Source organism: Dipteris shenzhenensis, chromosome 16, assembly GCF_047967505.1.
Source record: "Dipteris shenzhenensis isolate YYH24624 ecotype China chromosome 16, Dip_SZ_1.0, whole genome shotgun sequence".
NCBI lineage: Eukaryota > Viridiplantae > Streptophyta > Polypodiopsida > Gleicheniales > Dipteridaceae > Dipteris > Dipteris shenzhenensis.
The window spans coordinates 38387246-38399466 of record NC_141611.1 but is presented as its reverse complement, the minus strand read 5'-3'; the positions used below and the strand labels follow the sequence as shown (position 1 = coordinate 38399466).

The 12221-nt window shown below is 43.9% G+C and overlaps 1 protein-coding gene across 3 annotated transcripts in view; it reads right to left on the bottom strand.

The window, feature by feature from the left end:
* Positions 1 to 237: 237 nt before the first annotated feature.
* The window catches only part of LOC147892924 (Protein prenylyltransferase superfamily protein), a 133856-nt gene continuing 121872 nt past the window's right edge, over positions 238 to 12221 (bottom strand). For 2 of the 3 annotated variants that reach the window (XM_087387122.1, XM_087387123.1), the window contains exons 9-10: positions 1321 to 1578; positions 239 to 1134 (exon numbers count right to left, since the gene is read on the bottom strand). In XM_087387122.1, the coding sequence (XP_087243248.1) occupies positions 967 to 1134; positions 1321 to 1578 (426 nt within the window). In that variant the 3' untranslated portion in view covers positions 239 to 966. Of the gene's footprint in view, positions 1135 to 1320; positions 1579 to 12221 lie in introns of all 3 variants that reach the window. The other variant, XM_087387124.1, reaches the window with a different exon arrangement.

The following is a 12221-nucleotide window of genomic DNA, read 5'->3' as shown; positions in this document are numbered from 1 at the left end:
GTCTTCCGAAGACTTTAATAAACTTTCTTCCTTTCTTTCTTTCTTTTTGTGCTTTTTCCAAGCCTGTTCCTACCACTTTCTTGGACACTCAAGAATAAGTTTTGCAAAAAAGAATAAAGCCCACTTCAAATTTATATTTATCGAAGTTGCAATATTATGGTCTAATTCACAACCTTCCAACCGTATCACATTGAGTTTTCATTACAACTGTCAAAACTTGCAACTCAAGATTTTTCATGCCTTGAACAAATATTCACTTGCATTTTATTGAAATCCAGCATTTCTTTACTGTGTAGCTGGCTATTTGCCACATCAAACCCATCATTCTGTTTCTTTCTAACTGAAAATTAAAATAATAGGAATGATCTCTTGCAGCTAAAATTGAGACAGTAAAGTACAACTAGCTATCCCTGCTGAAGTACATCCACACTGTATGTGTTAGAATGGCTACTGGGTCTTAGCTCCCTTCCCTATGCTTATCAAAGTAGTCTTTGTAGCTCACAACAAGGTGTTCGAATCCAAGACCACCCTGGAATGCTTAAACGACTATTGCTGGACTGTTGTAAAATTCAATTTCTGAATTAAAGGACTGAAGGTTTACTGCTCTTTTCTCAGAGCATGATCAAATTATTCAATTTTGTCAATTCTAATAAGGATGCTCATTGTAAACAAGCCCTGATTCTTGGAGATGAAAACATGAGGGGTGGCATGCATATTTGCACCTTATCATGCTCCAGATGACAAGGAGATGAGCGTGTGGGATTGAAACATGTGAATGAAATGATAGCTTTTACCCCTGTTTGCTTCTCTTGATTTTCTTCTGAAGGAGTCGTTTTCATCTGTTCTAATGACTTCATCATTAACAATGTGCGTGAGAAGATAACCTTTGCTGGCTAGCCATTCGCCATCATTTCAGTAAGGAGGAAAAAATACTTGCTATTTGAGATAACTCATCAGCTTCTTCTTTTATTGCAAAGCTCTTAAGTCAGAGTTTCCAATGTAACGACCAAGTAAACCCTTCCATAAATTTATCTGATGAGCACCTTTATTTCTTAGCAGCTGTTCCAGAGCACAGAGTTCCTTTTGCCACATCTCTGATACTAAGTTGTCATAAACGTCATTTTCCTTCCACTTCTGCATTTTAAAGCAAACATGTCAGTACTGAGCTGTGGGTGGTACCTGCAAAGAATTATACTGAAGTCACCTTTAAGTAAAAGTGAAATCAAACAGAAACACCATTTTCATGCATACTAATAAGACAACTTAAATAAAAATGAAACCAAACAGAAACATCAGACGAGAAACAATTTTCATGCATACCAATAAGACCCATAACTTATACGTGGCAGCAAAAACAATTTGTCTCTGAGCATCTTCAATCTCATCACCACTGCATGCATAGATGCATGTATCTGCAAATTGTCTTTCATGCTCTTGAAACTGTTGATGCTGCAAAGCATAGTCCTTGTTTTCAGAGGTGAGTTGGTTGACACTGTCTTTTGATGAGATACAGTTACCATGGGATGTGAAACCCCTAGTCCATGCAAAGAATAGGAATCGTCGGTGCACCCAAAGTGCCTACAGACAGATTGCAAAATTGTTCAACCAATTCACTGCACTTAGCATCAATATATTTTATTGATACCACAACATGTCCAGCAAAAAGTTCCACAAAATCCAACCCAACCTCTTCAAAACATTGATTCCATCCTTCAGGTCTTCTAAAGATGCGTATTTTGGAACATCCTTGCCATTACAATGAATAAAAACAACCAAATTCAGAGATTAATGCATTATCCCAAGGAAAGTATTGATCACTCTGGAGGCTTATTATCTTTCACATACAATATTTTTTTAAGTAATCAGACAACATAAACATATGAACTAAAATTTTGCATTAAAGACATACAGTCTCAGCAGCAGCAGGTTGCCTCACAAGGTTCAAACTAACTAATCCATGCTGTAAAGGGGGGATCCCATGTTATCATGTTCACATCTAGTGCAACTGGTCCTCATACGTAGGTACAGGGAACATGTATGCAGGACTACCACAATGAAGGCTAGCACCAGAAGACGGCTAGAGAGCTGCATTTCTTAAGATACCATTCAGCAACAATTACAGAGATATTAAGATAGATAGCATCTTGAAAATTCACCTCTGAGGATATGCAGCATTTGATGAGCCAGCTGCCCCCCATATACATGAAAGACATCTTCAAAAGAAACAATTACATTGAGAAAAAGCACTATAAAATTATGAGTTCACGTAGCTTCACAGGACTCTAGCTTCATCCACCATAGACAATGTGCACCCACAACAGTCTACTTATTGACTTTAATTATTATAGACAATGTGCACCCATTCACATGTGTGCGCACCCAACAAGACTTTAGCGCAGGAGTCATTCGACTGGATTTCATGTAGTGCCACTTCTACTGTACTGTGATCTAATTAAGCAACCACCAAATCGCGCTTGAGCCACACCCAAACCGTGTTGAACCTTGTATAATTTGGATAGCAAGGACTGTGCTTCGGTAGCCATGGCAATGCCCCACCCCCCTCTCTTGCGCCCACCAAGCCTACTATTAGAGTTCAGCAACATTGTCCTCTAGCTCCTACACTGACTGTGCATAATGAGCCAGAGAACACCATTGAGGACACACAGGAGATATGATTGGAGCATTTGTTGGAAAGGTCACCTCCCCATCTATAAGCCCCCATATGAGGAGAGCGTGGGGGAGGGAGACCTAGGGCAGGACATGCCCAGAGGGAAGAACATGGAGAGGGGGCTGCCACATGGGCAGTACCTCACAGGAAAAGAGAGAAAGAGGCTGCCACATGGACAGCATCATGGCTGTCATGTGGGCAGCACATCTAGAGAAGGTCCAGGAGCAGATCAGTGGTGATTTGGAGCTCCAGACAAAGGCGAGGAGTGGCTGTATGATGGTGACACATGGCGACTGACCTCAGCAGCAGTACGGACCAGTACAGAGATGCACACGCGGCTGGAGGGAGCCTGGCAGAGGGCAGATCTAGCAGGAGCACATGTTGCAGCATGGCGGGGTACTTCAGCATCAAAGGAGCACACATGCAGGGCAGGTTTGGGGCCTGCACAAGGACCTGTTGATGGCAGGACAGCAGCAGCAAAGGGCAGCCTAGCAGCAGCACAAAAGGGCCTGGCTAGGGCCCTTATATAGGGCTCGCTGAGCCAGCCAACCAGGCTGACTGTTAGGGTTGGGCCAGCCAACCAAGTCGGCCAAAAGGTTGTTCATCCCCCCGCTGGGTTGGCCATTTCTCAGGGCCCTTCGGGCCTATAAAGGGGGCACTTGGGCCTCCATTAATCATCACTTGGAGCAGCAGAAAAGCCCCATCAGAAAGGAGCAGCAGGGAGCTCGTCTTGGGCCTCATCACTGGAGAAAAAGAGAGCAAACAGTAGCTGCAGACTTAGCTGAGGGTCCTGCCCACCTAGGCTGGTGCAAAGACAGCAAGGTGGAAGGGATCTAGATGGAAAGTCTACTTATGCTCGAGGTGGAGCACGTGGGCTCGTGTCTAGAGATAGCTAGCAGATAGGAGTACCTTGTGGTAAGATCAGAGGACCACACCTTTGGTGGGACTTTGGATCTATCTCTCTTTTGTACTGTGTCCATAGCTTTGGACAGAAATATATTATTTTGGTGGTTTCTCTATCTGGCTGGTTCATTGTCTATTGATGAGTCTGCACATCTATTCTATGCACATTAAGTAAAGAAGTTTGTGATTCCATAGCCCACACCATAGTGTGAGATCTTGGGCTATTCTATCACTATTCCGCTATGCCTACCCTCTGTTGCGTCATTTCTAACATGGTATAAGAGCCCAAGTAGGAGGCTCACAAATGTGGGAGCCTGAAGGCAGGGACCTTGCTGAAAGACGGCCCTGATTTAGAAACTCTTGGGAATCGACTTCTACGACTGAAGGACAATGCCCTTGCGAGAAGGACGGTGACTCAGGTTCAGTCAGGTGCGTAAGCAATTCTAGTCTATTGAGGGTTGAGTTTGATCGACTTTATTGTGTGGTCTAGCAGCAAAGTTGTCGACCTCTTCAGCCTCTGCTCTTCCTTTCCCCTCCCCCAGATGTCTTTCTTTCACCATCCCTAACTTTGGAGAGTCCGGGAAACTGGACGGGACAAACTATCCGAAATGGAAGGTGAAGATCCGGAGTCATTTAATTGCTCGGAAGCTGTGGAAATTGACAACGGGAGCGGAGGCGAAGCCAGAGGACATGGTGGATAGATAGGGGAATATACTCATGGTAGTAGATGGAGAGGAGCTCGAAGCTTGGGAAGACAGAGATGCCCATGCCCTGGCATTGATCACAGGGACTACGGTAGACTCTGTGCTTCCTCACATCCAGATGGCCGAGACATGAATAGAGGCATGAGTCACTCTGAAGGATCTGTACGAGACAGACAACACATCCCGGATCTTACTTCTTCAGCATCAGCTCTACAATCTTGATACAGATGAGGGAGATTCCGTACATAACCACTTGACGAAGGTCAAGGTGGTGAGGGATCAACTGGCATCGGTTGGTCAGAAGATGGACTCATGCCATTTGGCCTTGATGGTACTGAGGAGGCTACCTTGGAGTTTCAAAAGCTTTGTTACGACTGTGAAACCAGGATGGAGGACCAAGCCTCTGACTTTTGAGGAGTTGGGTCCATTATTGCTACAGAAGAAGCTAGGGAGAAGCTTTACAACAACGACAAAGACGACAAGGCGTTGCTAGCAAAGGATTAACGCTGGCAAAGGAAAGGGCAAGCCTAACGGTGCCAAGTCCAAGAAAGACGACTTTGATGATGACACTTCCAAGAGGAAGCAGAAGAAGTGCTTCTATCGTGACACTCGAGGTCATTTTGCGAAGGACTGTAGAAAGAAGAAGGCAGATTAGAAAAACAAAAGGAAGGAGTCCGACTCAGATTTAGAGGGTGACACAAAAGCCAAAGCAAATGTGGTAATCAAAGAGTTGTTCTTGGTGACATCTCAGTGTGTTACTGAGGTCAGATATGCCGACCTAGAAACCACAGTGATGATGTCTGACATTGTGAGATGTGGGTTAACAATGATAAGACAAAAAAAAGCAATAAAATACTAGCACTATGAATAATGTAGGGAGACACATAGGTGCACAGAGTTAGCTAGTGATGGGTTTTTTTCTAGCTCCAAAGACATCTTTTCCCAAAAAAAGATGATATGATGTAAATATTTGACTATGAATAAAATGTTTGTAGGAACTCCCTATGGGCATGTTAGAATTATTGCTATAATTTAGCAGTGACCAACGTAATGTAATAAGTAGGTTAGGGGCACTTTTCCCTCATTTAGAGGTTTTTCCCCCTAACCACAGTTAGTTCACTAACTACGGTTAGTGAAGGATAAGGTTTTGTCACTTAGACAAAACCTATCACTCTCTTTAGTTGTACTACACTCATCTAATTGCAACTATCGTTTTCAGCTCTCTCTCTCTCTCCTGTTCCTGCTCTCACACCTTGCTCTCTCCCTATTCTCACATTTGGTATCAGAGCAGTGTTCCTTCCCGGACGTGCTCCCAGCTCCTTGTCCAAGCTCCTCTTGCATCATCGCCGTACAGCCCCAGCCCGTGCAGCTTCCGTACCATTTCGCATCAGTCCGTACAACCATTCTAGGATGTTCCGTACGTTCGTACCAGGCTGCCCGTACAAATCGTCGTCAGCTGTACAGCCCGTCGCCAGACTGTACAGTTCGCCGTATAGTTCCGTACGCTCGTACCAGCTCGTCGACAGCGCCGTCCGTACATTTGTCCATACAACTGCAGCGCATGTTCCATACATTCCGTACACAGGCGCACACTCTGCATGTACATTCTGTACAGTTCGTCGTCGCTAGATCGTACAGCCCCCGTACCAACGGTACAATCCGTACACTTCGTCGTCGCCAGACCGTACAGCCCCGGTACCATCCGTACAAACTGCGAGTCAGCTCGCCGTATAGATCCGTACATCCGTACAGGTGTACGGATTTCGACCGTACAGGCTGCGCTGTACGTTTTCGTACAGCTGCATTTAACCAGACTGACAGTTCCGTACAGTTTGAAGGTCACTTTGTAGGTGGGTTTGGAAAGTTGCATTTTTGCAGGGTTTTCTTTGCAGGAGGATATTGGAAAGAGTTTTGTCAGACTCTTGTGCATACAACCATTGTTTGGCTGTATTTTTGGGAGCACATTTGGAGCTTTGGCAGACAAATTGCAAATTTGGGGCTTTCAGTTAATTTGCCCTCTTTTGGATGCAATTTCCTTGAAGAAATTTGGGGCATTTGCAGACAGAGAGCAATTTGTGCAACATTTGGGGCTTCCAGACCATTTGCCCCTTTCTGGTTGCAATTTCAAGCCACAAATTGGGGCTTTTGTGTTGGGAGAGCAATTTTGCAGGTTTCAGTTGACACTGCCTTTCTATGAGTGTTTTGAAGCACTTTTGGCAGGTTTTGGGAGAGATTGGATGCTCTGGCAGATTTCTGATAGAGACATTACAGAGATTTGAGTTGCATTTTTAGCCAGAGTTGGCTGTGTTTTTTGGGATTTGTGCACTCCATTCACAGCAAGGGAATTCAGATTTGCATTTGCAGTATTTTCTTTCTCAGACATGGCCCAACAAAATTAGAATGATTTCGGTTTCAGTGGTCTGTCACAAGAGGATAAGCTGGATGGTACCAACTACTCCCTTTGGAGTTTTATGGTACGCAATATTCTGATTTCCCGTAATTTATGGGACTATGTAAATGGGGATGAGTTCCGGCCAGCAAATGTGGCACCTAATACCCCTCCCCAACAAGGAGGAGGCACAGGTCGTGCACAGGGTATAGCTGCAGCACAAGTTATTGGTGCAGTTATACCTACCACTCCAGAGCAAAAGAGATGGGATTCACGTGATTCTTTAGCTTTGTCGTGTATTTCTCTTTCAGTGAAAAGATTCATCATTCCGCATATCCGGTCATGTAAGGCAGCATGGGATATTTTGGAGAGCATGTATGCAGCTCGGAATGATGCCAGGGTGTCTTTTTTGAAAAGAGAATTGTCTCATACACATATGGAAGAGGGTGACTCCATGTCAGTGCACCTCACAAAGCTACAGGATTTACGAGAGCAGTTGCTCAATATTGATGAGATCGTTCCTGATTCAGAGATGATTACCACTACTCTGAATTCTCTTCCTGAGTCTTATCTCAGCTTTCATACCTCGCTGAATTTGTCGTTGAAGGGGGGTCCAAATCCTCTCAATTTTCACGAGTTGATAGGACTTCTGCTGCAGGAAGAGCAGACCAGGAAAAACATGGCTTCACGAGCAGGTGAACGTGCCATGCTTTCAAAATTCAAGCCTGAAGTAAAGGGACAGGCAAAGACTTCAGCAAATCAGCCTTCCAGTGGTTCAGGACAGCCTTCTCAAAAGACTAAGGGTGATGCAAGTAAGCCCAAGAAGAAGGGAATATGTCATTACTGCAAAAAGCCAGGTCACTACATTGGAGAATGCAAGAAAAGGCTTGCAAAAGAAAAGAAAAACAGCTCCGGTATGGCTGTTTCAGATTCAGCTCCTCATGCATCTGACAATGAGCAAGCTACAGCCAACTTTGTGGAGCACAACTATGCCTTCTTGTCTTGCATTTCAGACTCTCAGTTGGCTGCTCCGGATAGTACAGCCACTTGTAATCATGACTCTTATGCTTTTCTGACATGCAGTTATGATTCTTGCAAGGATGCATCAGCTTTCAGTGTCAATGAGACACAAAATACATGGTATTTCGACAGCGGTGCCTCAAAGCATATCACTTCCAGGAAGAGTCTTTTCACATCTCTACATCCACCACCCGTTGGTAAAAAGGTCACATGTGCCAACAACTCCTCCTATTCAGTTCATGGTACAGGAGAAGTTGAACTTACAGCCATTGATGGCTCAATATTCAAAATTTTTGATGTCTTGTATGTGCCTGGTATCACAAAAAATCTATTTTCAGTGTCCACTCTTAATAGAGCTGGATTTCAGGTCATTTTTGAAGATGACAAGTGTGCAGTCCATGACAGAGAGCATGACTATGCCTTGATATTGTCTGGCACTTTGTTACGTGGTCTTTTTCAGCTTGACATGTATGAGAAAAGACCAGCACATGCTCTTGCAATGTCCACTCCTACTGTGGAGTTATGGCATGCCAGATATAGACACATGCATTATGGCAGCTTGATGATGCTTCAAAAACATGCCATGGTTGATGCATTGCCTCCTCTTGAAACACATCCTCCACATGCCTGTGAAGGGTGCATTCTTGGTAAAATGCACAAATCTTTTTAAGAAGGATGGATCTAATAAAAGCTGTTCGAAAATTACAGCTTATCCATAATGATGTCTGTGGTCCCATGAGGACTCCATCATTGGGTGGTCATCTTTACTTTGTCACTTTTATAGATAACTACTCCAACTACACTTGGGTTTATGGGCTGAAACGCAAATCAGAAGTGTTTATGATTTTCAACATTTTGATGCTTTTTTGAAAGACAAGGGCATTGTAGATCAGCTTACAGTGAGGCTAACTCCTCAGCAAAATGGCAAAGCTGAGAGGAAAAATCGTACTCTTATGGAGATGGATAGATGTATGCTAAAAAGCAAAAAATTGCCTCACAAATTTTGGCTTGAAGGTCTCATGTGTGCCAATTATGTTTTGAATCGGGCACCCACAAAAGCTTTGAAGACCAAGACTCCCTATGAAGTTTGGCAGGGGAGAAAGCCTTCTGTGAATCATTTCCGTGTCTTTAGATGCCTTGCATATGCTCATGTGCCCATTGAGTTTCGGCATAAGTTGTCTGACAAGGCAATCAAATGCATTTTTGTTGGATACAGTGCAGAGAGCAAGGGCTACCGTCTCTACAATCCTGTCACACGCAAGATTATTGTCAGTAGAGATGTTATATTTTCAGAAAATTCAGCTCACTCTCAAGCTGAATTTGATTTGCCTTCTTCTTCCGATGATGTCTTTGAGGGTTACTACCCATTGCCTTGGGTTCCATATATCTTATGCAAATCAGAATTTTCAGATACCTCCACATGCTCCAATTCAGCCACAGAATGTCTTACCACCTCCACAAGCTATGGAAGAGGTTGTTCAGCAAGAAATTGCAGATATACATGCAGCAAAAACAGTCCCAAATTGGCTGTTGCAAACTCTCAGGGAGAGTAAAATTGATGCTCCATTACCTGGTAGAACTCGGAGTGCAGTAAGACATGGGGAACGTGCTCTTTCAGTTGAATCAGCTTATGCAGGTACTCTTCTTGATGAGGAGGAACCTGAGACATTTGAAGAGGCACAGGATAATGTGCATTGGATGAATGCCATGCACGATGAGTTGCAATCCATTCAGAAAAATCAGACATGGGAGGTTGTCGATTTGCCACCAAGTAAACATGCCATAGATACACGGTGGGTTTTCAAAGTTAAAAGAAAGCCAGATGGCACCATTGATCGGTACAAGGCAAGGCTGGTTGCAAAAGGATATGCTCAGAAAAAGGGCATAGACTATGAGGAGACTTTTGCTCCTACATCCAGAATGACAACCATCCGGTCAGTTATAACAATGGCTGCAAATTTTCAATGGAATGTTCATCAGTTGGACATAAAAAAAGCCTTCCTTAATGGAGACTTGTTGGAAGAGGTAGTCGTGTATTGCAGAGATAAATGAGGCATCCAACAACCTGACTGTAGAGTGTGACATCAAATGATTCACCTGCTTCATGCATTGTAAGCTTCAGTCCCGGCTCCATGGGAGTAGCTATGGGCTTACAATCCTACATGTTGAATCTGTCCAAGAGTTTCTGCGCATACTTGGATTGAGACATACCGATGCCACTTTTCTCTTGAGTGAACTGGATCCTCAAATAAAGGTGTAGCAGCCCCAAATCTGACATGTCAAAAGTGGTCTGCAATTCAGCTTTAAAATCTGCAATATTATCTTCATTTGACCCTGTGAGCAGTAAGTCATCTACATAAAGAATGATGACTAAAATATCCCCCCCATCCTTCTTGATGTAGAGGGTGCTCTCAGTTGGACTGTTGTGCAGCCCCTTGCTGGTCAGAAAGGCATGAATTTTTGCATACCATGCACGTGGGGCCTGTTTCAACCCATACAAAGCTTTATTCAGCTTGCATACCTGAAGTGCATTTCCTGAAATTTCAAAGCCTGGAGATTGTTTTGCAATTTCTCAGGTGAGCAGATATATGCACAGCCCAAAGACTATGCATTGGCAGGCTGTAAAACGCATCTTCCATTATTTGCAAGGTACCAACTCTTTTGGCTTGATGTTTCCCAGGGGGATTAACTTACAGATGCATGCCTACAGTGACTCAGATTGGGCTGGAGACTATGACACTAGGTAGTCCACAAGTGGCAATTGTTTCTTTTTGGGCAAATCTTGTAAGTTGAATGTGTTTGGCTGCGTCGTTTATTTGCTGATCTTCATCTTTCATTGGAGGATCCTTCTCCAATTCTCACTGATAATCAGAGTGCTATTGCAGTGGCAAAGAATCCTATGTTTCATGCTCGCACGAAGCACATTGAGGTTCACTATCACTACGTTAGAGAGAAGTTGCATCGAGGAGAGATCAGTATGATCTATGTGTCAACACATGACAATGTTGCAAACATTTTCACCAAAGCACTTCCACGTGAAAAGTTTGAGGCATTTCGCAGTGCCCTGAACTTATCTCCTTTTGGTGATTGATTATTTCCTTGTACATGACATTGGCACTGCAGGGGGGTGTTAGAATTATTGCTATAATTTAGCAGTGACCAATGTAATGTAATAAGTAGGTTAGGGGCACTTTTTCCTCATTTAGAGGTATTTTCCCCTAACCATAGTTAGTTCACTAACTACGGTTAGTGAAGGATAAGGTTTTGTCACTTGGACAAAACCTATCACTCTCTTTAGTTGTACTACACTCATCTAATTGCAACTATCGTTTTCAGCTCTCTCTCTCTCCTGTTCCTGCTCTCACACTTTGCTCTCTCCCTATTTTCACAGGGCAGTGATGAAAACGTAATATGGATGCACTCCAGAGCAATGTACCCATGTGTGACGGTGATGTGAAAAAAAAAAAGAAACACAAGACTATCCTCAGACAAACTCAAAATGACTCAATACTTCATCGTTGACCCCCATACAATCATATCCACTTCTTCAGAATCCAACTCTAGAGGCAAAGTCGTATTTTCAGGACTTCTTCGGGATCAGTACTGTAATATGGTAGCTCTTAAGATAGAGCCTATGCACCGACTCTCAGAGCGGGTATCCAGAGCACACAAGTGACAAGTCGACCTCCCACATAATCTGACTAGAACACACCCAGACTCTTTGAAAGAGGGGAGAGACTACACAGCCTGAAACAAACTGAACTTAGAACTGCACTTTTGCCCCAAAAAAAAAACTCAGAAAACAGTCAACCTCAAACACTACGAACCCACAGCCCACTGCTCAATGGCCAGCACGACTCCCAAGGCCACAAGCTGTTCAAAAGAAGAACTGGCGGGTACCATCATCTGAAAACCTGCAGGTATATTCACCGTACAAACAGCCGTACAATTATACGTACGACAGCAGGTCCATACAACCATTCAGTAATCCGTCCAGTCTGCATTAAATGACGACCATCTTCCGTACAGCTCGTAGAAGCCACCTTTAATGACCCGTACGTGCCTGTTCAGCCTACGATCAAGGCACCGTACTACCAGTCCGTACTGATCGACGAAATACAATCTCGTACTGTAGCCCGTACAAAACCTGCACTTCAGATTCCGTACCACCCGTACGGTTCTTTCCAGCCCTCAACCCACGCACATCACCCGATGCAAGGCTGCGCTTGTTCTCAAAGCTCTCTTCTCATCACGTAGTAGCCCATATTTTCATAGGCGCTCAGCCCTTCGTTTATGCACACAGCTTTTCGTACCCCTCGTCTGTCTCTCACCGACTCCTCCTTTTCTCCTATATCTGCAAGCTCCCAGACTCCACGTACCATGCTCGCTCATCAACTAGAAGCTTCCCTCTTCTATTACGTAGCCACATGTATGAGCACGATGCCTTCTCAATCTGTCCAGCCACCTCAGCCTAATCTGCCACCTCACTAGTGACATTTTACCACTCTCAAGACATTTCCCCCAAATCACATTAAAT